This window comes from Festucalex cinctus, chromosome 12, assembly GCF_051991245.1.
Source record: "Festucalex cinctus isolate MCC-2025b chromosome 12, RoL_Fcin_1.0, whole genome shotgun sequence".
In the NCBI taxonomy this organism is placed as follows: domain Eukaryota; kingdom Metazoa; phylum Chordata; class Actinopteri; order Syngnathiformes; family Syngnathidae; genus Festucalex; species Festucalex cinctus.
The window spans coordinates 2,106,015-2,133,257 of record NC_135422.1 but is presented as its reverse complement, the minus strand read 5'-3'; the positions used below and the strand labels follow the sequence as shown (position 1 = coordinate 2,133,257).

At 38.7% G+C, this 27,243-nt stretch overlaps 2 protein-coding genes and 1 long non-coding RNA gene across 9 annotated transcripts in view; 2 read left to right on the top strand and 1 right to left on the bottom strand.

Annotated features, from left to right (window-relative positions):
* Positions 1-1,259: 1,259 nt before the first annotated feature.
* ldlrap1b (low density lipoprotein receptor adaptor protein 1b) lies at positions 1,260-18,558 on the top strand. 2 transcript variants are annotated; one of them, XM_077538411.1, is made up of 10 exons: positions 1,260-1,545; positions 7,023-7,165; positions 8,129-8,241; positions 9,821-9,935; positions 10,410-10,482; positions 11,974-12,069; positions 13,573-13,706; positions 14,241-14,275; positions 17,065-17,096; positions 17,393-18,558. In XM_077538411.1, exons 1-10 carry the CDS (start codon positions 1,461-1,463, stop codon positions 17,437-17,439), a joined length of 873 nt encoding a protein of 290 aa, XP_077394537.1. In that variant the 5' UTR covers positions 1,260-1,460; the 3' UTR covers positions 17,440-18,558. The 2 variants fall into 2 exon arrangements, with proteins under 2 accessions (XP_077394537.1, XP_077394536.1); XM_077538410.1 differs by lacking the exon at positions 17,065-17,096 and having other exon boundaries at positions 1,263-1,545.
* A 576-nt stretch (positions 18,559-19,134) lies between these two features.
* On the bottom strand, positions 19,135-22,446 carry kop (askopos). Of its 5 annotated transcripts, none has more exons than XM_077538408.1 (7): positions 22,308-22,434; positions 21,574-21,643; positions 20,964-21,495; positions 20,753-20,889; positions 19,922-19,969; positions 19,698-19,844; positions 19,135-19,624 (listed from the first exon to the last, which is right to left on the bottom strand). In XM_077538408.1, the coding sequence occupies exons 2-7, from the start codon at positions 21,627-21,629 to the stop codon at positions 19,492-19,494; spliced, it is 1,053 nt and encodes a 350-aa protein (XP_077394534.1). In that variant the 5' UTR covers positions 21,630-21,643; positions 22,308-22,434; the 3' UTR covers positions 19,135-19,491. The 5 variants fall into 5 exon arrangements, with proteins under 5 accessions (XP_077394534.1, XP_077394535.1, XP_077394531.1 ...); XM_077538409.1 differs by lacking the exon at positions 22,308-22,434 and adding an exon at positions 22,066-22,134; XM_077538405.1 differs by having other exon boundaries at positions 20,964-21,643; positions 22,308-22,446.
* A 1,035-nt stretch (positions 22,447-23,481) lies between these two features.
* Positions 23,482-27,243, top strand: part of LOC144031350 (uncharacterized) — a 36,471-nt gene continuing 32,709 nt past the window's right edge. For both annotated transcript variants that reach the window (XR_013287505.1, XR_013287506.1), the window contains exon 1: positions 23,482-23,699. This is a non-coding gene — a long non-coding RNA (uncharacterized LOC144031350). The remainder of the gene's footprint in view (positions 23,700-27,243) is intronic.

The following is a 27,243-nucleotide window of genomic DNA, read 5'->3' as shown; positions in this document are numbered from 1 at the left end:
TTTCTATTGTATATTTTTATATTCTGCCTCCCTTCACCTACTCTCTTTGAACTTCAAGTAGCCTTCTTTGATTTATATTGCCATCACATTACTTAAAATGGCTTTTGTTGTCATACTTTAAGCACCTTCATCGCCACACCAATATATCTTACATCATTTTACGCGCTTTACTCTCAAGCATAATTTGTTGTTACTGCCATCAAACAAATACAGCACTTCCCAAAGCAACTTTTCAAAAGCTGAACAGTTACTCTCACTGATAACGATTCTCTCTTTGATATTGTTTGAGCCATTATTGTGTCACTGTTAGTCACTGTCACCAGAGCTTGCGCATAGATTGTGAAATGTTATGCAATACTAGGCTGCACGTCCCTGGGGACTATTAGCCGCTTGTCTCTTTTGTCTCTGAGCTTGTCAGCCTTTCTGAAATCCAGTCTTGCTGGATTTCACCCCCCCCCCCCACAAAGGCCCTTGCAGTGAGTCATTTGCTGATTGTCAGTGGTCAAGTAACTAAGTACAAATATTTCACTAGATTGATTCTTCAAAATGGTCGATGCCAATATTTGTCAAAATGCTGAATACCGATAATCGGCCCGGCCGATAATCGGTCTATCCCTAAAATCGGGAAGCCATTTTGTGTGTAGCGGATATTATATAATAATTGACATTAAAAATTCATTTTTAACTTTTGTACGTCATGAAAAATCCGGAATTTATGTTTACTTTTCTTCTCGATTTCATGTCAGGGTCCGTCAGGGTTCATTCAAGTTTGCAAGCATTCGCTAAAAGTGTTGCAAGGACATTTTGAACATATTCAAACGTCAAGTTGTAATATCACTTTTCACCACTAGATGGCAGGCGTAGCTTTTTTTTGTGCTTGCACCTCACAGAAGTTGTTTTTGATTGTTCAAACCTGGTTGGATCTTTCATACAGGCATTCGGAATGAAATATATGATATACGACATGCACATATTCTGCCCATTTTTAAAATGCCTGATAAAAAAAGAAAAATGTGGCCCCTTTTACTAGTCTTCCGTATTTATTTATTTAGTTATTTATTTATTTATTTTACACAAGTAATTGTAACCACGTTATCTCTGAGTTGTTCATGCAGCTCCTGCTGTCCTGAGTGGATTTCAATGAATTGTGAAAGCAGTGGTCGAGTTTTTGTTCGCTTAGAAAGCACCGCCCGCCCGAGACGCGCTCATCGCCATTACAACCGCTCCACTCACGTTTTCTACAACCGGGCGTCACGCGTATTATCTGCTCGATTTACATATGTAACACCGCCCAGGGGGCAGAGCGTGTCGATCCACCGTCGGTTGAACAACCGTGCGCAAAGGACGAAAACAGATGAGAAAAGTTCAGGTGGACTGCTGTTTTCGAACAGGCGGGTTGTTTTCGTCACACAGTGTTCGGCTTGACTGGGGGGGGGTTTGCCCCACTTTGACACCGCGATATGGACGTTTTGAAATCCGCTGGAAGGGCGATCATACGAAGCCCCAGCCTCGCCAAACAGTCGTGGGGAGGTGGCAGACATAGAAGTGAGTACATTTATTTTTTTTTGATACGCGTAAAAAGAAGCTTGTGAAAGCTTGTGCTAATTTGGCTACACCAAGCTAGCAGCAGGTCTACCGGCGCGTGCCTGAAAATGTTCCAATTCGCCAGCCACACTTGTTGGGGGCAACTTGGAGTCAACGTGGCGGGTGTTTGACAACCAGTGGAACTAAAAAAAAAAAAAAAGGAAAAATATAAAACTTAAGTGGCTAATTAAAGTCAGGAATGTCTTTGAACTTGACTCGGACTCTGACAGCAGAGCCCCTTATGTCCATAATGGACACCCGGAGAGCTGGTAAAAAATGATATTGCCCTTCCTCATGAATCTCTCGTCAAGTCTTGTTGACTGTTTTTTCCCAAAATGTGGAGATGTGACAAAAGAAGTCCGCCGGTGGTGTGTGAAAACCCGGTGTTGTCTTGCCACGTCACGTCTGAGATATACAACAGAGGTACAGGCTAGGGGGAATTAGTGGTCGTATTTCTGGCAAGGCTGTACAATCCTAGCAACCTTCTGTTGCTAGGCGATGCACTGTGTGAAACAAAAATGAGTGTGAGTGAGCTGAAAGTCGTATTTAGCCACGTCTTGTCCTTGACTATAATTTAGGCGCTTAATTGCCATGGAAGCCGCTTATGAGATTTTCAGCGTGTACAGTCTTCACACGTAAATAAATGTTTTGCATGACCACGAATGCACATACAGTAGATTCCCCCCAGGAACAAAAAAAAAGGGACATGTCCCCATCATGACCCTAAAACGCACGCGACGGGTCACTTGGTTTTAAATGATGAGACTAATGCATGATTAGCAGGTATCATTCACATTTAAGCAGGGCAGCAGGCACAGAGTTCGAACACTAACAGTGGCAAAAGCTGCTTTGCCAATTTTGCGTCCCCAGAGGAGCTGGTAGACACCCGAAGCTTGACCCAGCACAGACGGTACATAAAGTATTGATTTTTTTTTTTTTTACTTGCATGAAAGTATAAGCCATGCCTTTTGCTAGTATAGACCCTTCCAGTTTGACGTCAAGGTATATATATATATATATATATATATATATATATATGTATATGTATATGTATATGTATATGTATGTATATGTATATGTATGTATATATATATATGTATATGTATATGTATATATATGTATATGTATATGTATATGTATGTATATGTATATGTATATGTATGTATATATATATATATATATATATATATATATATATATATATATATATATATATATATATATATATATATATATATATATATATATATATATATATATGTATATATATATATATATATATATATGTATGTATATGTATATATGTATATGTATATATATGTATGTATGTATATATGTATGATTTAGTTTTAGTCCCCTGCTATAGCTTATATTTGAAATATTTTTTTGTATATTTTTCTCAATTATTGTTCCAAGGATGAACAATTGTACTAGATCATACTTTTTACAGGTAGATACATATAATTGCACGTTATCTTCAACAATGCTGTCCTTATTGACATCTTCTTTTCATGTTAGGTGGTATCAATGACGCATGTAATCATTTCTCATCTTCACTTGAATTATCCTTTTTTTTTGCATATTAGTCCCCGACCACGGAAAAGTTGGCTGCGCAATATAAAAGTCTTTGTGGCACAATTAAAAGTTTTTCTTATTTTGTGCTGTCTTTGTATATGCCTCCGGGCGTTTTTTTTTTTTTTTTTTTTTCTTTGTCTGAGTCAGAGGTTTCTAAATTAATCACTTGTCCTAATTGGAGCCTAATAATGCTGGAATATCTTTTGCGGTTGTTAGATTGAGCTGGGATACGATGATGCTATCTCAGCAGAGGCTGGTTAAAAAAAAATAAATAATTAAAAATAAAAATGAAAAGAAACAAATGTGACTTTGGTAACTGGTTGTTACTGTTTCATCTAAACGCAATCTTCTTTGTCATCCTTTTTAATTGACATTAGATATTAGTGTCTTGGGGCTGTGTGTATGTGTATGCAGCCTCTGCAATCTCCCCTGTTTAAAACTTGATTGAAATGAAGTCTTTTTTTTTTTTTTCTTTTTTTCTTTTTTTCTTTCACTACCTAAGTCAGTCTCCTCCTGCTGTATGTTTTCGTTGCAACGAGAGAGCGCAGTTTACTTATCTATGTGTCTACATTCTTTTCTTTCTTAATGGACTACCATTTTTGTTTTCACAGTGGACACATTACGTCACGGTTCACCTGCAATATTTACGTTTTTAATGTATTCATTTGTTTATTTATTAAAGTAACACTAAGGAACTTTTAAACCTTCTTAAAATATTTCCATAGCTCTTCCAATGAAACATTGGCTTACAGCTAGTTGTACGGTAACCTGTCATGGGATGCTGTATCGCTTTTACTGGCACTAAGCAACTTTGAGGAATGTGACAGGAATCCCGCCACACAAAAAACTACAAATATACTGACCGCTTTACGGCATACGTCACTTCCCCCTTTTCCCATTCGTTACAAAGACGAAAGTCCAACGTCTATACAAGATTGCAGTGCTGTCATGGCAGAAGCTGCAAAACGACCAAAGAAATGAAAAATTTGTCAGAGGAGACAAAAAAACAAAAACAAAAAAAACAAGAAAAAGGGAGGCTTCTTCGATAAAAGTGTAGTCAAGGATCAACATTGGCCCGGCTTTCACTGGCTGGTCTTCACTGAGTCAAATTGCTACTGCTTTTGTCCAAATGCTGCCGCCATAATCAGCGAAAACTTAAAAGTTCCTTCTTAGTTTCCCCTTAAGTTAATTGATTAGGAGAATTACATTTTTTTGGGGGGGGGGATTTTTGCTAAGGATTGTGATTACACTTCTTTTCAATGTGGAAGCACTTACATTCACATCTGTATAGAAAAAAATGTATAAGATCGATTTATTTATTTATTGTTGAAGTTGCTGCAAATTAATGATGGGTGGGGGGGGGGGGGTTAAATGCCCATTTGGCATCTAGAGATATAAAGCAAATAACAGAACAGGGGGAAAACAAATGAAAAACTTAAAATAATGTAATGTGCTTTTTTCTGGTCTGTTTGGTTCTTTTCACATGAAACTCCATGTGTGCGTTATCAGTTGAGATGGGTGATTTTAAATTTACAAGAAGGGTTGTCGTGCATAACACAACACAGCCTCTATCTAACGGAAGGATGACTCAGTTGAGGCTATTGTGTAACTGTCCAAAAAGGAACTGGTATTTTACATGAATCAACATAACATGTTAGTATAAGTAAATTATGATTCTGTTCATTCACAGATTGAATTTAAAGGATGTTCTCATCATACTGTTCATGTAGTGTATGTGAGGCCATTTTGGTGGCGTGAGCTGCCAGTTGTAAAAGAGGATCAAGGTTTTGGCAGAGCAGCAAAGAGCTTGCACCAGTACAAGACCACCTGACCCGATTTGCACCATTTGCAATCTAAACTTATTTTCTAAACATGATTGGTAGAGCAAAGCTTGGTGTTTTCCCAGTGTAGTCTCTAAACGCAATCCCCTTCCACAGAGCAAACATTGGCCCCATAACATGTTCACTTATTTCAAGGCAGGCGAGCGAGTGAGTGGTGCTCACTGACCACTGCCAGCCAACAGCTCCAGCACAGCCAATACCCCTTTTGAAGTTTCCACTAATCGAGCTGCATGGAGGCTCTGCTGCTGGGTGTGTTAGTTGTATGAATGCAAATGTGACCAATATGAACATGGATTATTATCTTTCCACACGAAGCAGCGTTTGCTGCATTTATGCACATCTAAAATCACAATACAATATTTTGGTTCCAGCGTGTCAGGCTTTTTATTTTTTTTTATTTTTATTTTAATGCAATGCCATTTGATCATGCTTCAAACTACCACAGAGATGAGATCTTGTAGCTTTTGTCTTCTCTTTCATGTTTGCTGGACTCCAACTGTGTCAATATGTTTGATCTCCTCATCCGTACAGGCGATGCGGGTTCCCCAGACTCTATTGTCAAGGTCAAAAGCTGTGAGCGCTTCAGAGAGCTTTTCAAAAATATTAGCATGAGTAGGTGAAACTGAGCAGCCTTGTTTGGTTGGATGTCTTCTTTGGCAGATACGTTCAAATCTTCCAGTTCAATTCGGTTCCCCAGGGTAGATTTTCAAATGCAAAACACCCAAACTGGCTTTGATTTCCATCCTTGGCGTGATGTAAAAGTGGGATGGCTCACTTACTGTATTGTAAATCAAATCACATGAAACCACTACTGAGGGCCGCATGCTGAAAAAAAAATTGGGGATGTGAAAACCACTTTGACGTTCTTCACTTTATGTTTATCAAACACACTGTAATCAAGTTTCTGTAGACGCTGTATTTTGCTAACACAATGTTTAAACACCTTTGCGGGCCTGATCCCATTTAGGTGTTTTAAATTGTTGAAAAATGTGTAATATTACCAGTGTCACTTTCAGGGATTGTTTTATTAAGTAGATCAACTCTATTGGTTCCTTTTCTTCTCTAATATACTACCCCAAGGACTTTGTGTTTTTAGCCATAAAAAGCAGCCAAATGGGTCTACTATCCATTGAAGATGTTGAAGTAGACGGAAGAAATTGTTTTAAGAGAAGGTTGAGAACAGAGAGAGAGAAAAAAAAACACCGCTGGGTTTTTCTTGTTAAATTAATCTGAAGGCAATTTTCTGCATGAATTGTCATTGTAAAGATAGGAATATGATCATATTGAGTGAATAGAAAACCGTAATGGCAGAGAGCCAGCGTATTTAATACAACTAATCTTACACAATCTTCCTTTTTAAATAAAGCAGTTCAGTGATGTATATCCAATTATGGGCAGTCATTCAAGCTGTGTGTGATCATGTGGTTAATGTTGATTGTTCAGATCCTTTTAACATTTACAGCACATACTAAACATTTCATTAGTTAAAAATACTTTGACGATCAAATGCTATTATGTGTTTTGGGTTACCGCCAATCCCATTACCAAAAATGAAAATGTCAATAATCTCTTCCGAGGTAAAATGTTGGCATCATAAATCTTGCACATTTTATGAGCAGGAGGACTTAAAAGTTTAATGTTTTTAACACTAACAGTAATAAACATGTAAAAAAAATAATAATAACACTCTGTTATGTGAGGGAATAAAAACACTTTTTCCAATGCTCTAACTGGTACTGATGAATGAGGAGGCTGTAATATATTATGCTGCAGATGCACCTCATGCATCTCATTTTGCAACATCAGTGTAAAAGTGAAGAAATGAACCTGTAATGTAATGTAAACATCACAAAACAAAAAACAATATACCTGTGATTACCTAATAATGATTAATGCTATGCCCTTGCTGAGAAGTTGGTATCCTTGTTGGTGCATTGATTTAACTTTAGCTGCTCTAGAATATTCGAGTCCAAGTGTTTTGTTTTGGCAATGTCTTCAAGTTATGTGTTTTTGCCTTTACAGAGCTTCCAGAAAACTGGACAGACACAAGGGAGACCCTTCTGGAGGGCATGGTCTTCCAGCTCAAGTACCTTGGGGTCACAATGGTGGAACAGCCCAAAGGGGAAGAGCTGTCTGCGGCTGCTGTCAAGAGGATAGTGGCCACAGTGAGATGCTGCATGCACAAAAAAACCTGCACACAAACTCCCATATATTTCAAAAGGTTTTCCAGAACAAGACTTTCACAAAGACATGGACAGTTTACTGGCTGGTATTTACTTTGCTGGAATACATAATTCTCATCCAGCTGGTTGCTTGCCAGGACTTCCTTGAGGACCAAGCTGACATTTAAATGAAAATGCAATTAGTTTGAACACTCTTGCTCAGGACATGGCTCAGTCAGCCTTATCATGCTAAAAGAAAGGCTTAATGTTATTGGATCTGGCAGCTCGGGGTATAATTTAGTTAGTGGTAAAACAATGGTGGGACCTACGACACAGTGATTTATGGAGCGGGAGGAGGAAGAGGCTGATTGCTGCTTAATCAACTAGTTGCCCAGTTGGATGAACTCATGGAAGAACTTACACTTATAGCACATCTGGGCAAAGTCCATCCAGGCCATCCATAGTCTCTGCAGCCTCAATGACCTCAAAATAAAATGACAAATATGCATTGCTTGTATTTTGATGTGCGCACATGCAAGCAAACAAAAGGTACATGTTTCTGGTTCAGAGTGAGAAATGAGTTTATATAAGGGGGGGGGGGGGGGAAATCTAAGCTTATCTGACTCTCTGTCAACCTAGTAAATGGTCCTACTCTTGGAGATAATTAGTGTCTGTGGTAACTGATATTTGGCCAATGAAATTGAACTCCGCTTTCCAAAAACTGCGCTTAATCACACTTAGCTCATGATTCAACATGGCAAAGCAAATGCCTTTTCACAAAGGGCCAGAAACCATCATTTAAAAACGGCATTCCGTATTTACTTGGCTTGTTTTTGTTAGATATTAAAATTGGCTTTGAAAAATTTCAGTGTGAAAAATATGCGTAATACTTTTTTCACAGCATTGTTATTGTATGTACATTCAGTCTCATAATTGTCTTGTTTTACTTCATGTTTTGTCGTTCAGGCCAAAGCCAGTGGAAAAAAGCTCCAGAAGGTTACACTAACAGTCTCCCCTCGTGGAATCATCCTTTACGACAGTGCCTCCAACCAGCTGATAGAGAACATTTCCATTTACAGGTCAGTTCTCCGCTTCCTGTCATGTACTGAGTGAGTGATTCATTTGGGGCGACTCCAGTTTTGAAATACTTCTGCACATGGCTGTAATCCCCGTCACTGGATTGTTGTGTTGAGGAAAGAGGTGTGACGTTCGAGTGTGTGTGTGTCTGTCAGCAGTATTCCTTGCTCTTGCCAAGAAGCAGCACAACAGCTGTATGTGTGAGCATTCATGCTGACTGACTGAAGTACACGTTTTGTCACACCCAAGTGACACACACACATTCCTACAATTGCCATAGAAACCATTTTCCTGCCTCAGCCTGCATACTTCTTAGCTGCATGACCTTAGTTGGCCTCGAGCTAAAGATTCATGCACAAATGACGTACAATTTCCATTTAATGAGTCTGTATAAGGAGAGATAGATCTGGAGTATTATTTGGAAGGTATCTACATGACGTTTCAGTTTCGTCTTGCCTGCATAAAGTATGTTTATTATTCTTCATAAATTTGTGAAATGTTTTAAATTCCTTTAATTAGGGTTATTTTTAAAATTAAATTGTGGCCATTGAGTGGCATTTCAAGATATCCAGCTTAGGTGTAATTGACAGCAAAGTCTTCATTTGTATGTTGTTATGTAACTGTCAGTATCAGGGTGAGAATGTCACAACTTTACACCATTTATCTATATTAAATCTGCTCTCTAGTCTGTAGGGTTGGGTTTTATCCAAGTAACATTTCACATTGAAAGAGGAGGGTCAAGGCAGAATGATAAACATCACCATTTTGGACTGAGAAATTTATTTAAGTGCATTCAGACACTCTGGTGTCTGACTGTTTATATCTTAGAGGTTTAATTTAATACCCGAATGGAAATGTTAATTGATTATCATTTAGTGCAAATAATAATCATGTCCATCAACTTGAACATGTCTATGCATTTACTGTCTTCAAACCATGTGATGTGCATGCATTTGGCAATCTCTTCAACAGGATGTGAAGACACAAAGCAGCTTGTATCTACCGTGCTATCTGAGTTTTACTGCCTTAATATTCTCCAGGAAGTTGGCTGATCAATAAAGTAAATTGATCGGACTACTAGACACCCAATTTCCCAACGCCCTCATTGCCACTAAATCTCATGTTGGCTTGCTGCGATGCTTGCTTCCAACCTTTTCTCATCAACTCTTATTGATTAAAAATTTGCATTCCTTTAGATTCACCTTGATGACTTTGTTGTGGTCTACTACTTACACACGTACATTGAGATTCACAGCGCCGACATCTCAAGAGAAAAAAACAAAACAATTATCGAACATTTGTATAAGGATGTTCCTCCACCAATTTAAAAATGCCATTAAACGGTATGTGTATCCATTATAAGTAGTGGAGAGTGTATTTTCTTTGTAAGATGCATGTTCAGTATATAAAGCCTGACATACAACCGCGACACAGCTTTACAGTTTTGGTAGTATTGCAGCAATAGATTGAACCATTTAAATTGTGTCGCTCGGGTAACTTCATGATCTAGTCAGTCAATACATCATTGTTTACTTGGTCCTCAAATTGTATGCACATCTTTTTCTTTTTTTTTTTTCTCAGAATATCCTATTGTACAGCAGATAAGATGCATGACAAAGTGTTTGCCTACATCGTTCAGAGTCAACACAATGAGGCACTCGAGTGTCATGCCTTCCTCTGCACAAAGAGAAAAGTGGTAAGCAATTAAGACTCTTTCAATGCAAACCTAGCTTTGTGGAGGTATTTAAAAAAAAAAAAAAAAAAAAAAAAGGAGGCAGTATGTAACCACCTTGTCTCTTTGACAACAAGTTAAAACGTAAACATTAAGTCAGAACTGAAGAAAGATGAGGAGGGAGAACACGAAGGGAGGATAGTTTGCCATCATTCCCTCCTTCCCTAGAGGCTACCGGACAAGTGAGCCCCTCCCTCCACTTCCTTCCCTTTACTAATTTAGTCGTTGCCAAAATGCTACATAGCCTCTCAGCCACAGTACGTAAAACAGGTTTATGGTGACTCTTCCTCCTTATTTTTATGGTCGTGGTCACGTCTATAGCTCTGTGCCTGAATATCCAATCTGTGGATTAGGAACCCATGAGTTATGATGTAATACTTGTCATTTGTCTTCCTTTACTCATTTCCATCTTATGTGTCTGCGCTTCCCCCCCACCAGGCACAAGCAGTAACCCTAACAGTGGCACAGGCTTTCAGAGTGGCATTTGAATTCTGGCAGGCTGCCAAGGAAGGTACGCATGGTGTCCTCGACTAGCAGTATGACAGATGAGTGGAAACGCCTCTCTCTCCCTTCCCCCTCTGTTGTGTTCCTTTTTCTTTGAGCGTTATTGTTTTTTAAACCAGTTTATATTCACACCGATTTTTATTTTGGTCATAAAGAACAAGAACACTCTGTTTAACAACTTCAGTCACTCGCATGGATGTTTAAAAAATTGCAGGATGTACAGTTGTGCAATCTGATATAAGCGGAACAAAAAATCTTTCGTTTACAAATATAAGGCAATTTGAAAAGGGAGGAAAATGTGTGCGATTGTGATAGTATCACTGTTGATCACTGATGTTGTTTCACATGAGGCAAGCTTATTACTCAGCCTTTCAAGAATGTTTGATTTGGCAATTCCCATATTTCTACACTATTGTCAAGTTTTGTTGTTACCAAAAATTGTGTGCACGTTTGCGAGTGTCTCGCATGTATTGTTGGCCTAAATTGAGTTAAACTTCTCATCTTCCTGCTTACTGTGTTACTTCCCTTTACCACTACTTATTTTCAAATAATATGGAGATACTGCATGTGTTCTCGTACCTCATTATAGTGCCACCAAAGTCGAATGCATGTTCACTGGTACTGTATTTGTTTTCTTGAAAAGGAAGTAGTGGTCTCTTGTGGCCAAGGAAGCAAGAAAAGAAGGTGGGGGGAAACATCAGAGAACCAAATCAGGAAGAGGGTATCTGAGTATGAAACAAACTATGCAGCCAAACACTCACATTCCAACAGTCGACCACAAGTTCCTGACCTGCAGTCCTCCGCATACTGCAATTCCCATTTGTAGAATATTTACCAAACCACGACTGGTAACTCCGAAAAGGCGCATCTTCGGTTGGAGCCATGTTTTTTGTTTTTTTTGTTTTGTTTTTTTAAACAGACAAATCTAAACCATTTGTCACAATGTTATTTCTAAACTGCCTGGGCTTACGGGACATTAGCAAACACAGCTGCATGCTGTAAATATTTGTAGAGACCAAATTGAAATGGAACAGCAAATGTGATGACACTGGGAATATTAATTGATTAGTTGTTGTTAATTGTACTATAGTAAACCTTAAGGGATGAGGCTGTTTGGCAGAAGCCTCTTGGTGTTAGACAGATGTTTAATTTAAATGTGGTTTAATTTAAATGCAGCAATCAAAACTGCATGAAGTGGATGTTATTATTGTTGCAGTCCAGTGCGTCACCATTCAAGCAAACTCCAATAATTAGGCTAATCTTATCAGCCAATTGTTCCTGCTTATTTGTTCAACAATATTATTGTATGTGTGACTGGTGGAACATTTGATTATTTTATTTTCCGCAGCCGCTAAATGAGTGCACAGTTGTGCAAGGACAATCAGCCCATTGTTACAGCTTTCCTGTGTCACAGCACACTGGCCTTTTCTATAACTGCTCTCTTGTCTCTTTGTCACCACCCCCTCTTTGGGCCCTCCGCGTGTTTCCACATACACAGACAAGGAGAAGCGGGTGAAGTCGGGTTCGGATGGTGAAGGAGTCAACAGCGGCCAGTCAGACAGCTCAGCGAGCCTTGGCAGCCTGAAGGGAGGAGGTCAGTCATGTCGCCTAACATTACGCTATCTGGAACAAAAAGCAGCCACTTGTCAAATGTAGGGGTCGGAGTTCAGTTGACAGCATGGCTCCTTCTTTCTCCTTGGCTTCATTGTAATGCATTAAAAAAAAACACAAAAAAAACACCAAGGGTGAATGCACATATTTGGGTGTTAGGATGCTTTATTTAATTTAGCTACAGATTGTTTATAAACCACTGGCGTGAGTAACTGATGGTTTTTGTGACCTCATTCTTCACGTGGATCCCCCAAAGATTCTACAATTCGTGCCTTGTGAACATGAAGTTATTGACATCTCAATGAGCTTGGCATTCTGAAAGGCATCATTAGCTGTGGCTATTGTCCTAGCTGAGAGAAGGCACATCCTTGCTGCCAGTGGCACAATGGCTGCGCACCCATTCATGTGCGTGCATGTGTGCATGTCCTTTTCCTGTCACGTTGGGTACATCAAATATTAAATGCTCCCGTTTTCTCTGATCCATGTGGACGGAGGGTTCAGCTTGATACAAGTCCAGGAACATGTGACGTCCTTCTTGCCAAATGGCCCCAAGCTGACGCTTTATTTGTGAGAAGAGACAAATGTTAACCTATAGATTTATTTTTTTTAATGTGTGAAAGAGGCATTTGAATTCTACTGTATATTATGCCTCTAAGCAGACAGTGTTTTTGTGGAATAGATTCTTCTAAACACAACTGGCATCATTTCTGCAGGGCTGGAGTCTGCTTGTAGTGGCACAGATTGAGGGCAGCTCAGCATTGGAGCCATCATCGGTTAATATTTATGTCACTTAAGCCGCTTTTGCCATGAAATACGATACACTTCTTGGCAACTAAACAACTGGTTGTTTTCTCTGTGATTTAGTCCCACCATAACAAATGACAGGTCTATCATCAATAATAACTTTTAAAAGAGGAGATTTCTGTGAGTACTTTAATAAAGCTGGTGCAGGCAGAGAGAAGACGGGTCGATGTGAATTGAATTCCACACGGCGCACACATGTGCTACTCATTCGATTACAAATGACGGGTCATAGGTAGGTCGCTTAATGATGAACCGTACGTTTTGACTTTGAGAAGTGAGATTGCAGCGCTGAACAATTGCTTTAGAGAGAGTGGACTTTTAACTGCTCCCAGTGGACATCATTAGCTTTAAAGAGTGCTCAAATATTCGGGTTGACGCACATTAATCAGCCGGCGAAAGCATCACATTACAGGTCAGTACCGTCAATGTGGTGCATTGGGGTTATTCCAAGCTCACTTATCACATAACACACAGATGGCAACTTCTATCAGATACGTTAGATGCTTCATGAGGAGAAGTGAACCTTAACATACTGCACAATGAAGCGTTAAAAAGGATTTTGAATTCACACTGCTATTTTATCTGTGGATGCATGAGCGTAACAGGATGCAATTAAAAGGCAAATACACAACTTGTTAAATGTGTCAAAAATTGTCCATTTTGTGTTGTTTTTGTTTTGCAGAGGTAGCCACGACAAAGCTCCTAGATTTGGCGGAAGGGGCCAATGTAACGTTGGTCCACTCAGGAACAATTCAAACGGATTTGAATTCCTTTACGGTGCATAATCATGCCACTGAGAACAACAACACAGTATGGGTAAGACAAGAGTCAGCATTTTGTTTAGTTTCAACTGTATAGCCTGATATAATGGAATACTGTGTTAAGACGTTCGTGCTACTGATTAAAGGGAAATTTTGATTGGCTGTCATGCAAATGTAGTTGAAGAGGTGAGGATTGTACCGTTGAGCTTTTCTAGATATCGTTGGTGTCGGGCCAAAACTTTGTACCTCCAAAATAGTAAATAACCATAAAAAAGAGCAAGCCATTTTCAATACTTAAATTGGTCAATAATTTGCAAAAATGACACATTTGTGGACTGACCAAAAGTATAGATTAAAAAGATGATGATGATGCTGATAATAATAATAATAATAATAATAATAATAATAATAAAAATAGTAAATTAGCCAAATTGTGACCTAATGATGTTTGGGCCTGATGCCAGCGATATGTAAGATAAACAATTAGGACACCCCTGCTGTAACGTAAGAAAATGTATAGAAAAAGTGACGTGCTGTGAATCCTTCCCAGACATGTTGTCGGCTAACCTTCTTCCTGTCTCTGACACAGGAGCTCGAGGATGGTCTGGATGAGGCTTTCTCAAGGTAAACACAAATCTTTTTTTATTTTATTTTATTTTTTTTAAAGGACAATTAATTATTAGCAAACCATACCCTAAAAGCAGGCCCAACGTGGTAAATACTTTTACTTAAATCATTTTGCTCTTCTCGTGCCAGTTGTTTCTGAATTATTTTAGGCAGAGGCACATTGAGTTATATCCCAAACATAAACAAAAGTAATATTTGAAATTTAAGGCAGCAATTGTGGTGAAATAGTGACCAGCATTCAATCCCACCAACCACATTTGGTATTTTAGAGTGTGATATTCTTTTATCCCTGCCAAGGAGCAAAATGACTTCAGCAAAATATTAGAACTACCCTGCAGTACATCTGTCGTCCAATCTATTACAATGTCAACAGATTGTTCAACTCATACCAATCAAAGCTCGATTGAGTATTTTATTTTGTTAAAGGCAGGATTGTTCCGGAATTGTGTCAGTGCTGGTCTACCTAATGTTGTGGCTGCTATACAGTACAGTAGGCTACATGTAGCTGTGTCGCGGAAAAAGGGCGTGTGTGTGTGAATGACCTGAATGATCTCATTTTTGTTCTTAGATTATGTTAGTATTTTTTATTTTTTTTTTAATAAACGACTCGGTGTTCCTTCTTCGATGGTGGAATGACAATGTCAATGTATGTGATTAGATACTATATTAGATACTAATAGTATTTTTTTTTTTTGTGGAAATTAAGTGTACAAGTATTTTATTAGTTGACATTCAATTTAAACAAAACCTAGAGGATTTATTTATTTTTAATAAAGTTGCGAGTTTGCGCTAATATATTTTTTGTGGTTCTTCTTCCATCTAGTGGTGGTGATTTTAACTGCATTTTGATATAACCTAACTGGATTTGCACTGTAGGTCATAATGCCCAATTACAATTAATAATAATCTCTTCTTTTTTTTAATCAAAAATAAATAAATACAAATATATGTTGCAGGTAGTGGGTGTTTTTCACTGTTTGTATAGATGCAGGGGTGCACAAGTTACAAGTTACAAATTGGAATTGTGTGATAACCGAGCAGTGTATGATTGATGTTCTGTTATGCTTATGATTGATTGGAATTGCTCCAGCTGGTATATGCCGTCCATTAAATAATCTAAATAGAGTTGTGATTTATTGACCATTTTAGTCTGCGTGCCTGCAAGAAAGCTATCAAAGCCATCAGGTGGCATCTGTTGTTTACAGATTTTTCTCTTTTCATGAATGGCGGGATGCTCTACAGTTTAGACAAACAAGAACCTAGACGTTGTTTTAGTTTTTGTTTCTGCTCTGTTATCAGATGATTATTTTTCTCCGCACTGTAATTACACACCAACATCGTAAATCTCCCACTCTGCGTTTAATGAGAACGCTTCTGGCATGAGCACGGATGGAGCTATTCCATAATTGAAGGCTGCCCGGTTAATGTCGCCCATTAGAAAAAAGCTGTTTTAATTGAAAGTTGTTTTTGTTGTTGGTGTAAATTGGTCCTGCTTCCCAAACGCACCTGAAATGCAGGTCAATTCTGTTGTACAAACTTCTACTTTCTTGCAATATTATCTAGCAGTTAGTGATCTGACATACATGTGCTGTACGTACCTCCATTTGATTCCATTGCAGTTTTGGGGTTGATGGGAAGTGTAGTTAACCAACTTGTCCACTAGGTAGCAGTGTACTCAAGGAAAGGCAAGGAAATTCTCAACATGTTCAAAATGTGCAACAAGGAAAACAAAACATTAAAACTGATGGCAAACTTTAGCGACTGTTGTGACCTTGAATGAACCCTGAGTTGAAATCAACATTGACTATAGCAAATGTTCGCCCCTCAAGTGGGATACGGGCGTTACCTGGTTTTGGCCGTATCATATCAGAAAATAGGCAAATACAAATGTTCCTTAATTATGGGAGATTGGTGGTTGGCCGATCCCTTAAATTGAAACCGATCTGATTAAAACCAAGTTACCTCTACCGACCTCTTTCTCAATGCTCTGTCAGAACCATGCTCTGTCATTTTAATTAAATGTTATTTCAGTTAGAATTTTGTTTTCTTTTTATTTAGTTAATTTTAATTCATTTTCAGGGTGGTTCTGGTGTTTTTTTTTTAATTAGTTTTAGTTATTTAAAATGTTTTATTAGCTTTTTTTTTTTTAAATGTATATTACAGTACTTGTATGCAATAATAAACACCATGTAAAATGAAAAAAAAAGTAACACATTTATTATTATTATGATTTTTTAAAAAACATTTATGTATTTTGGCTGAGTTAAATGAAAAGCAGTCAAGCCATTGGAGCCAAAAGTCAGCACGCAAGATTGTGGCCTAAGAGCTGAAGATGTTTTTCTATTGGCTGCTGCTAGATGACGTCACTTCTGTGTCACATAATTTCAAACGTCCTTAATCAGGTTAGGTTAATATATATATATATATATATATAAATAGATATATACTTGAAATCACATTTAAAATAAACCACAAAGGCTCATGGATTAAATTACCAAAAGCTATGTTCCCTATAATTATAGTCAAATTTAGTTTTGTAAACGTAAAATGTACATTTTGTTTTTTTATTTTATTTTGGGAACAAATGTTTTTTTGAAATTTATTTCGTTAGTTTGCGTCTAACTAAAACAACCTTGGTCGGAACTTGACCAGGTTTTACTGCTGATATTTGCATGAGCAAACAGTTGAACATGTAAAGTAGCCAGTGATGTGGTTTGTTGCAAATTCTTCGACTGTATTTAGAGCATATTTGCATGCCTGACTTGTGATGTTTGCGCCCTTTCCAGCCGCAGTCTGGATAGCTTTGAATCCTGCTCAGGTAACAATATCATTCACTGGATCGAGTGAGATCCTCTTCATTGTCCCGCTTCATTTGTCTGGATATATATTATAGATTCATTTCAACATGCCATCAACCATTCAGACCTAGAAAAAGAGTCCACTCGTTGTTGACATGCGTCGTTTCTCATCTACCTGCTCGATAATCACACTTTTGCCCTTTATGGAGATCATTTGTAGCCACATGTGCCGACGGCTCATCTTTACATCCCCACACGCGTTCTCAGTCTCTCGTGTGCATTTCTAAAAACGTCTCCTGCTGTGTCCCCTTCCCAGACTCGCTGAGTCTCGCACTAACCCCCAGGTCCTGGACATTGGGGTAAACCCTCAGGATTTCACCGCTGATGAGTGCCTGTCCCCGGGCAAATGGGACCAGGAAGATGCAGACTTCCCAGCACAACGAGACTCTCCGGGCTTCTAATCGAAAGCCTCCGACCCAGATACACCGGCAGGGAAAAAAAAAAGACCGGAGCGTCCGGTGGGTTCCCCGCAGCCGACCGACCGACCGACCGGCGGCTCTCAGGTGCTTTTCTGCATCCAATCGGCGAGCGGGGCTTTGCACTCAACAGGCCAAAGCAATAGGAAACGATGAAATCGGTTTCTTTTCGACGACGTGCAGTCATTTGATGTTTGTCACGCTCAGTGTATTATTTCTCGTTACTTCTCCTTCTTCGTTCACTTCATGTGCCGTTTGTGGTATTTTTTTTTTTTATACATTATGTTTAAGAGGAGTTTGTGTATGTTAGCAGTTTGTCACAAGTCAGTGTTTGCGTGCTGTCGTTGTTACTGTTACAGATGTTTCAGTTTCACTGAATGATGAAGGTCACCAAAGCACCAATCCGCACTCACAAAACGAGTTACTACCTGCGTGCGTCAAGGCTTCTGCCTCTTGTTGGGCAGTACAAGCTTTAAGGAAAAGTATGAATGTGTTATCAAAATTGTGTGTCCGCGCGCTAAGAGATATAATAAATGACAATCCTATTTTTTTTCCAAATGCAAAATCTATTTTTCTCACTGTGCATGTATTCATGTTTAAAAGCACATAAGGGAATTTAATGTCAAAATTATTTATGTAACCAATGCTCACTCGTTCTTCAATACTTGCTTACCTGCATTGTAAACACCTGGAGCATTTAGAGCGTTGCTTAAATTGACCATAAGAAGTCTACCACACCGATACGGTGGTGGAGCACTAGTCTACATACGTTGTATTTCTAATGATTTAAAAACAATGCTCGACGGCTTTATTTGCTCTTTGACTTGTAGACCCAAGAAGCCACGTTAATGTTAAGACGATTGGAGGGCAGCGTATTCAACAACTGTTTGGGGTATTGATTTATTTCTGGGGTTCACGCATCAGTGTTATTTTTCTACCTTTTTGTTCCATGTATGAAATTAACTTAAGTTTAATTTGCATTAAATCAATATAAAGTGTTTGCTTATGTTCAGTTGTTCCTACATTTTGTTTGAGTACTAATTTTCCGAATTGCCTCAAAGGGATATTTGACTCATTGAGACGTTTTCATCAGTAAGAAGTTATTTGAAATAATCTGTCTTTATTTTTCATGTCCAATTAATAACTTTCAAAACTTTTTTTTTTTTTAACACTTGCTTTCGATTGAAGATGACTTGACCTGTGCTGACTGCTGAGGAAGTAGGCAACGACCAATCTTGATTCACCTGTTGTCTTGGGTGTGGTCAGCAAACTGAACCATGATTGGTCATTACATACTTCCTCAGCACAGGTGATGTCATCTTCAGTCGACAGCAAGTGGATAAATGTCTTTTTGAAAGGTATTAATTATTCATGAAAATCAAGTTAGCAAAATCATTCTGGACAAAATATTACCTTTGTACTGCTGAAAATGGCTCAACGAGTCAGTATCATTTTTAATTGGATTGCAGAATGCTCAGTTAAGTTTTAGAATCTACCAAAGTGGTCAAGTGTTTAAATGGTAAAAAAAAAATTCTATATATAATTAAAATTCTTAAGACGCAAATAAATGAAACAAAAGCAATTGTTAACAGGGTTACGTACTCAGCATTTAATCTGATTATGCATATACATGTGTACACACAAAGGAACATCTAAGCACAACAATTTATATATTTTTCACAGCAAATACAAAACCATGCAGTACTTTAAAGATATAAGAAAACAAGTACGATTTGAAACACAGTATATTAAAATTGCAAATATTAAGATGTTGCCCATTGAGCTGAATAATTTTCACATCAAAATTCAAAAGTGCTATAATCTGTGAAAGAATTCAAACAACAACACATGCACAATATAGAAACACTGGGCAAACCCATAAAACAAAGTGCAAACGTAACGAGAGCAAACATTACAACAATTCAAAGAATACAAAAAGTTAAACTGAACTTCTTTCAAAGACTTTCGGCACCTTTTCAAAACGTTTCTGCGTTCCCATGTTCTCGGCCTGCCACTCGCAGAGGGACATTTTCGGCACGCCGTTCCTTCGGCGCGTCCTTGCCCTGTAGTTCCTGAAAGGAAATGCAAAGGATCAAGTTGAAATTTCACGCGTCCCAAGAATGCAACAACAACACGCGCGCGTACCTGCGGGTGAGGTCAGACGGATGTTGCCACGGCCTTCCGGAGGAATCTTGGCCCACTTGTGTCATGAGACCTCGCAGTTCGCTCACGGCGTCTTTACGAAAGACTAAAAACTTAGAAAAACAAAAATGCGCACCCCCTTGCGTAGCGCTTCCAATGAAGCCGTGACGTTACCTTCAGCAGCATCTGAACCCTCGCTCATGTGTCTGCGAACCGACTGGACGTACCTCCTTTTCTCTCGCTCCCAATCGGCATCGGTGTTCAACGACACCTGCCTGGAAAAACAAAACAAAACAGTGATGGCTTTGCTTTCAATGTGCCATATCCACAAAAGGTATTGGGACCCCTGGCCATTAAGCGATTGGAATGAAACCGGATGCCCAAACCAAATGAAAATGCTCCATGTTGAGAGCGAGAGAGAGAGAGAGAGAAGAAAAAAAAAAGTCCAAATAGTAAAATCACACAACAATATGGCGGCTTCCAAGTACAGTTGGTCTGTAATGGTAGAGCTTGTTTTTAACTTGGTTTTAATCAAGCCGTTCAATAGTAGAGCGTGCACAACATGTCGAAATCATGACGTAATGCCTACAGAAGTGTCCGCCATATTGTCTCTTGAACATTCCACTATATACAGATCACCAGTACGCTACTGATTTGGGTCCAGTACAATTAGCGTTTGTCCAGCTTCACTTTGGCACCCAAATAGATTGAAGTTGAGAAAATCTCGGTCTTGGTGACAAACCGGAGTTGGAGTGTCTGTTTTCGTGGCTCACTACTCTCAAGCTCACAGCGGTATTAGACTACCACAGCAATGGATAGTTAAAGGCGGAGTCTGCCGGTTTCACTCAGGGAAAAGCACTTTTTAAATACAGGATTTAAACAAACAAACTACTTCTCAATTTACAGATCTGGGCTTCTCTTAACGTGCGGTGGTGATTTTGTCCTAACAAATACACCTAGTTTGTGGCCAGTGAGTGAACATATTAAATGATTCGGTACGTGATTAGACGTCGTCCTCCAAAGCAATTTACTAACGTGTAAGCTTCTCTAGTACTAACCTCCCACAAAGCATGAACACGTTACTGGTATCGGGCGTTGATGCGAGCAACTTCTCCTTGTCGAGTTTTCCTCCGTGAGGTGTAGCTTGTGCAGTGCTGGAAGTGTGCCGACTGACAACATGCACAACCGACTTCACCTTAAAAACAAAGCAACACATCATAGCACTTGTTGCGAGTTGACACTCCATTTTTTTTTACTCATCTTGGTTACCTGAACTTTCAAACTGGTGTCAAAGCTGCTGTCGCAGTCAGAGAACGATATCGTCTCACTCGGCCGCTCTTCCGCTCCCGCTTGGCTCCCAGTTGCGGTCTCCTCCTTTTCGCACACAGACGATTCGAGAACGGGGGGGCCAATGTTCCACAACTCCTCCACCTCGCCCCTGAAAGATTCTACGGCCGAGTCCACCAGTGACACCAGGCTCACAGCAGCGTTTGGACCTTTCACTGCGTCAGAATCTTTGGAAGGAGGACGGCTCTTGTCATCGGGCACCTTTAGAATTGGACTCGGGGCAGGGAAGGAATGGAGTGACGGATTGAAGCACATGGACAAATAACCCTTATCCGCAGCTTCATCTTTTCCATTAGGATCCGTGTCTTTACAGGGACCCGAGGGACTGTTGCGCAACGGCTCATCAATTCGGCCCGCGTCTGGTGTTGACACCTCGCAACTGATTTGTGGTTTCTTCGCCGGAGTTTCAAAGCCGCTATCCTGATCGGAATCTTCCAGTTTACGCTTGGTCCCCCTATTGTTGGGAACCTCACTTTTAAATGGAGGAACTGGCTCCGCAAACTTGTGTCGACTCCTCTCAGCAAATACTGACCTTGCGTGTACTGACAAAGGTTTCAGGTGGCTGCAAGAGTTGTTTTCGGGCTGCATGTTTTTAACCAAGTCTGTTAAGAGAGAATAAAGGAAGCGACATAATTGTGCTGTGAGACATCAGGAGTTATATCTGTCATAATGTGCAGATAGCAAAAAGAAGGTACAACAAATCTATGCATAAACCTGTTGCCATTCATACAAGAGAAATATTTCCACTCAGCAGATTTCTGAGGTCACCATTATTTTAAGTACGCCGTCCTTTTGTAATTTTGCTTGGTGGCATGCAATGATTTATATAAAATATGTGCTTTGGCTAAAAGGTTTGGAAACAGTTAGGAAGGCTGCATGCACTTAATTTTTCATCGACCTTATTTATAGACTTTTACAAATTAAACCATGGAACCTAAGAAGTAAAAAAAAAAAAAAAAAAAAAGTCAACACTAACTGAACAACACAAACGTTGGCTGTTTGTAGGCGATGCACTGATACAAACCGTCTGTTGTTAGTTACTTTTGATGCTGGAGAAACAAACTAACGTCTCAATAATTTCAGTCGATTTGAAATTCATGCAAGACAGCCCCGCGCCCTTTTTTTTTTTTTTTTTTTTTTTTTTTTTAAATAGCTAGCTCGCACCTACTTTAGCTTCTCGCTAATGTCGCCGAGATGAACTTGCAAACGTATTCGCTTTAGCAACGAAAAGAAAAAGACTATTGCAACCGTAAAGTTGAAACTTACACAAGATGTCGTCCCTCCAACACCACTCCTGCGAAGTCGCCTCTTCTCGGTTATGTCTGGGAAAGAAACTTTACTCAACTGATCAGTCCCACGATGCAGACATGCACCACTTGAGATGTAGGGGGCGCTGTTCAAAGATAAAGTCCGTTTCATAGCATCGTTTTTTAAAATTTATTATTATTATTATTATTATTATTATTATTATTATTATTATTATTATTATCATTATTATTACTACCGGGTCTTCTTGGCCTGCCTGGGCACAAAACGGCTGTGGGTGGTGGTGGGGATGGGTAATCTTAAATACAGTATTTCTCTTTATTTGTTGTTTCTATTAACTCTTAAAATGACAATCTAGTAGGACTACAGATTCAAATTCAAAGCAGTGCCAAATAAAAAAAATGGTTTAAATATATATATTTAAAAAATAATATTCCAAATAAGAGACCCACGATGACCTCCTCCTCCTCCTCCTCCTCCCAACTATTTTCCTCCGGCGCCATCTTGTGGCTGAGTGGTATCTCTGCCAATGCCATACCTGACGGTGACGAAGATGAATTTAACAGGTAAAATTACGTGCATATAGTGTCGAGAGCACAGGGAAGATTTAAAAATTTATATATATATATTAAGAGGTGCATAATCGGGCAAAAAGAAAGAGGTGAAGTCAATACTTCTGAGCAGTTAGCCTGCGATTAGCTTCAACGTGCAGCTGCTAATCAATAAATAATAAACCGTTTCATTTTTACGTACCTGGTCCGCAAAAGGGGTCTCGAAATAATTTGTTAGAGATTATCCGATAAATTAAAGAAATGAGTAGGCAGTGATTATCATGATGGAAACTTTTAAGGCAACCTGAGCGCCTCCTCAACCTCCAAATAAAAGCCGATGTAATTGGGGTTTACTACTAATTAGGCAAGGTGATTTAAATGAGTAGTAGATGAATGTTTCAGGCCAAGGCTGGCCCCTTTATAGAGTTGTATTATTGTGGGAAGAGTGTTGCAGTGCCGCACTTTTGGCACAGGAGGGCGGTGTTGGTTCAGAAAGGGAATGGGAGTTGTGGAAAAGCTAAAATAAAGTTTGTGCGGAAGGGGGGGAAATAATGACAGATAATAATCATAATAAAGGGAAATTGAATTTGAATTATCCAATGAAAATCAGACATTGCGTGTGAACTGTGGTTTAATAGAATTATTATTAAAAAAAAGAAGAAAAAAAAAATCCAAACTCATTAAACACAGGTTATGTCATGACACATTTGATGAAAATCTTTCTCTAAGCCCATTTCTTTTTTGCTCTTTCGCCAGCATTGTCCTTCGACACAAGACGCCAGGCTTGAGGTTTCCATATAAATATCACCAGGGGGCGCTGTAAGACCACATTCTTTCAAAGGTAATGCGGCCGTTCTTCCAAGTCCCCCCCCCCCCCCCCCATCATTTAGACATATTTTCCCCATATTTGACCATTATGATCATGACATAGATGTAATGGGTGTGTGAATGACAATACAATCTGTTCTAACTGACATAATAATGACAATAAACACATTCCAGTAACGAGCCAATAGCTTGCTAACGAACTATAATCACAATCAGAGACATATTGTTAAATGAACAGCCTCTTAAACATCAAAACTATGATACAAGATTATTGGCTCAAATGCAATGTGCGTATAGCATTATTTTTGACAAAATAAAATATTTTCAGCATGTCAGACCAGTACTTGTTGACATTTTTATTATTTATCTGATTCAGTTGCGCTGAGAAATCTGACAGTTAATGCCGAGTGAATCCCAAGGTTCAAATGTATTATTCCCTGAATCATCTTGGATTCATGCACCTCCATTTTTTTTAATCCATAAGCCGAGCACCGCAACTGTCGCCTTATGAACAGAAAGTGTTACATTCCACCAAACGTTGTTGGTGCACATTAATTAAAGACTTGAGACAGTTATTTGGAGAAAATATTTGATACTTTTTTTTATTTTCAGCAAACACAAGTAAGCACACGCCAGATACCTCATCGTTGAAGTTGTGTTAACCTTGTGCATAATCGTTAATTAAACCATGCTAGCCCTCATGAAGCAACAACTGATGTACAATTTATACAATAAATACTGTAGAAATATGTTAGGATTAATAAAGCATTTTTTTTGTTTTTCTTAACCATGCTTCTCCACTTTCTCGGTTCACAACTGAAACAGGCTGATTTGTCTCAGTGGTGACTTTTGTTTCCAGACACGCTTTGGAATTCATACAAAACATTCGTTCAAGAAGCAATGTAGGCTTGCTGCATCCCAGCATCATCATAAGAAGAAGTTTCACCACAGGGCTTTAAATAGATTGTTGAGTCAACACCGTGATTGATTCTGGTTTATATGGCGGCTAGAACGGATGTCTATATATGCAAAACATCCGTATCACCATATCATATTAACTCATTCACTCGCCGCCATTTTCACATTTCGCAATTCCGTTCGCTCCCGGCTGTTTTACTGGATTTTGACTGATTTTGCAAGGCCCACAGAATATTGTGTTCTATTGCTAGAAAAACATGGAATCTATCAAAAGAAAGATTAAAGTCTCTTCTTTCATCAGGAAAAAAAGTATGTTTCTATCTGTTTCCGTTTTGCAGCAATTAGCATTAGAAGAGAGCTAAGTTTCATCACTTTTCACAAATCTATTTGAAATTCAAAGTAATTCAGCTTTTTTTCTACATGGCCCTGGTTGATCTCCTTTGCTCTGCTGCCACCTGCTGGCCGTTTTTGTAATAACTACCATTTCTGCAACCGTTCTTTGCAGTTGAGAGGCTGCATCAAAGCCTTCTGTATGCTCTAGCATAAAAAACAAACAAACAAACAAACGTATAAATACGTCTTTGGGACACTTAGAACATTAAAAAAAACGTATTTATACGTTATTGGGAGTAAATGAGTTAAATATCGCCAACGCCCCCACAATATCATGATAATTATCGTATCGTGACCTTCATATCGTGATAATATCGTATCGTGATGTTTGGATATGGTTACATCCCTAATAAGAAATAGGGTATGGATATGGGCACACACACAAAAAAAAAGTGTTATGGTTGTGTGCACAGTTGTTTTTATCTGTAAAAAAAACAAAACAAAAAAAACCAATGTCATCTCTACAGAATTAAGATAAGAAATTCCAAGCTACTGAACAACTTCTTGCAATCTTGTATATGAATCAGCAGTTATACCTTTAAACTAGTTTTTCCTCAACAAACAGCTCAATGACAAAATATATAATACAAACACATACAGTAGATAAGTGCTATGAAACAATTATTATTCGTTGGACGTAAACAGTAAATAACACACAAAAAAATTACATATTTCACCAATAGTACCACCCTGTAATGTTAAAAAATGCACAGTACTTTGCCAAGGTCTTAGTCCACTTTTTGGTTCCATATCATTTTAAAAAGCAATTTTGGCGTAGTAAAACAGTAAATAGCAGGACAGGTACAGATTTTATGAACTGCATCAACAAGGGCGCTGACAGTGATCTGGCAATTAGGGTCCGTTCCATTTTTTATTTTTATTTTTTCCAACTACATCATTTCCACCGTATTAATTTTAGCATTACATAATCATCAAATCTAATAGTGGCCTTTAAGACTTTTGCACAGTACTGTAGCTCGCGTTGACAGTCGTCATCATCACTCATTTCGGGTTCCAATAATATTAAATGTATTTACACATTAAATATTTCATCGTTACTCAGTCTGATCTTGCAACTGTATTTTTCTGTGTACTGTACACACACACACACTACAAAATTTGACGAAAAGTATAGTGACGGTTATATGAGATATGCTATTAATGCAGTGCTTCTCAATTATTTTCTGTCATGCCCCCCCCCCCCCCCTCCACACCCCCACGTGACTATAAATAGTATCATTTGTCTATAAAATTGTTATAAGCACACCCCTGCATAACACTGTATCTGTATTAACGTATAAGAGAATAAAAAGAGAAAGAAATATGGAGCAACTTACAACAAAGAATTGCTTTATTAACTGTAACTTAATTAAACTATAAACATTTTTTTGACTGATCATGTTTAACCATATGATACGGAAAAAACCCCCCATAAAATCAATAAAGAATAATGCATTCAAACTGATCAACAACATTAACTCAGGAGCACAATATTAAAAAAAAAACCCTGCAAAACAAAAATATAAAATAATTTGTGCTGATTTTTTATGTTGTTTTTTTTTGCTGTGTGCAAAGCGTGCATGCTCAGTGCAAACAAAACCCCTACACCACCGAGCGAATGCTCCCTGCGCACACTCTGCCAATAATGAGAGCGCCACTGCCCCCTAATGTAGTGGAGGTGCAATTGCACTTTCTTCTAGGACAGTAAAAAAAATAAAAAATAAAAAAAATAAAAGCATGTTCCCCGAGGTCAAACGCGACCCACTTGATGGAGCCTCGCCCCCCCCCCCCCCCCCCCAGGCTCCACTATTTGAGAAGCACTGCATTAATGTAAGATAGAGGGCCGTTCGTCTCATCAATAAATAAAACGTTATTCTCAATATCCTGTAGTACTTGAGGGTTGGAATTAGCCCTCTGTTATGCCAATGAATTGCCAGATTTCTTACATTTCTAATTATGATGAGAAATTGTACTTCATAAAAACCAGGCTTAATCTTTAAGTAACCTTTTTGCAAAGTATGACTTGACCTCTTGAGTGCAATAATACCATGGCTTTATCGTGCAAGACGGGTCCACGCACGAGAGCTTTCGAGTCTCCCTCCTCCAACACAGTTGACTCATGATCAGCTCATAGAAGCCTGATACCGATACTGTTCATCCAATCGGGTGTGTTGGTGGAGGAAGACATCGGGAACAGGCGGGACAGTGACTTTCAAGGACCCTTGCCACACTCACAAGTTGGCTAG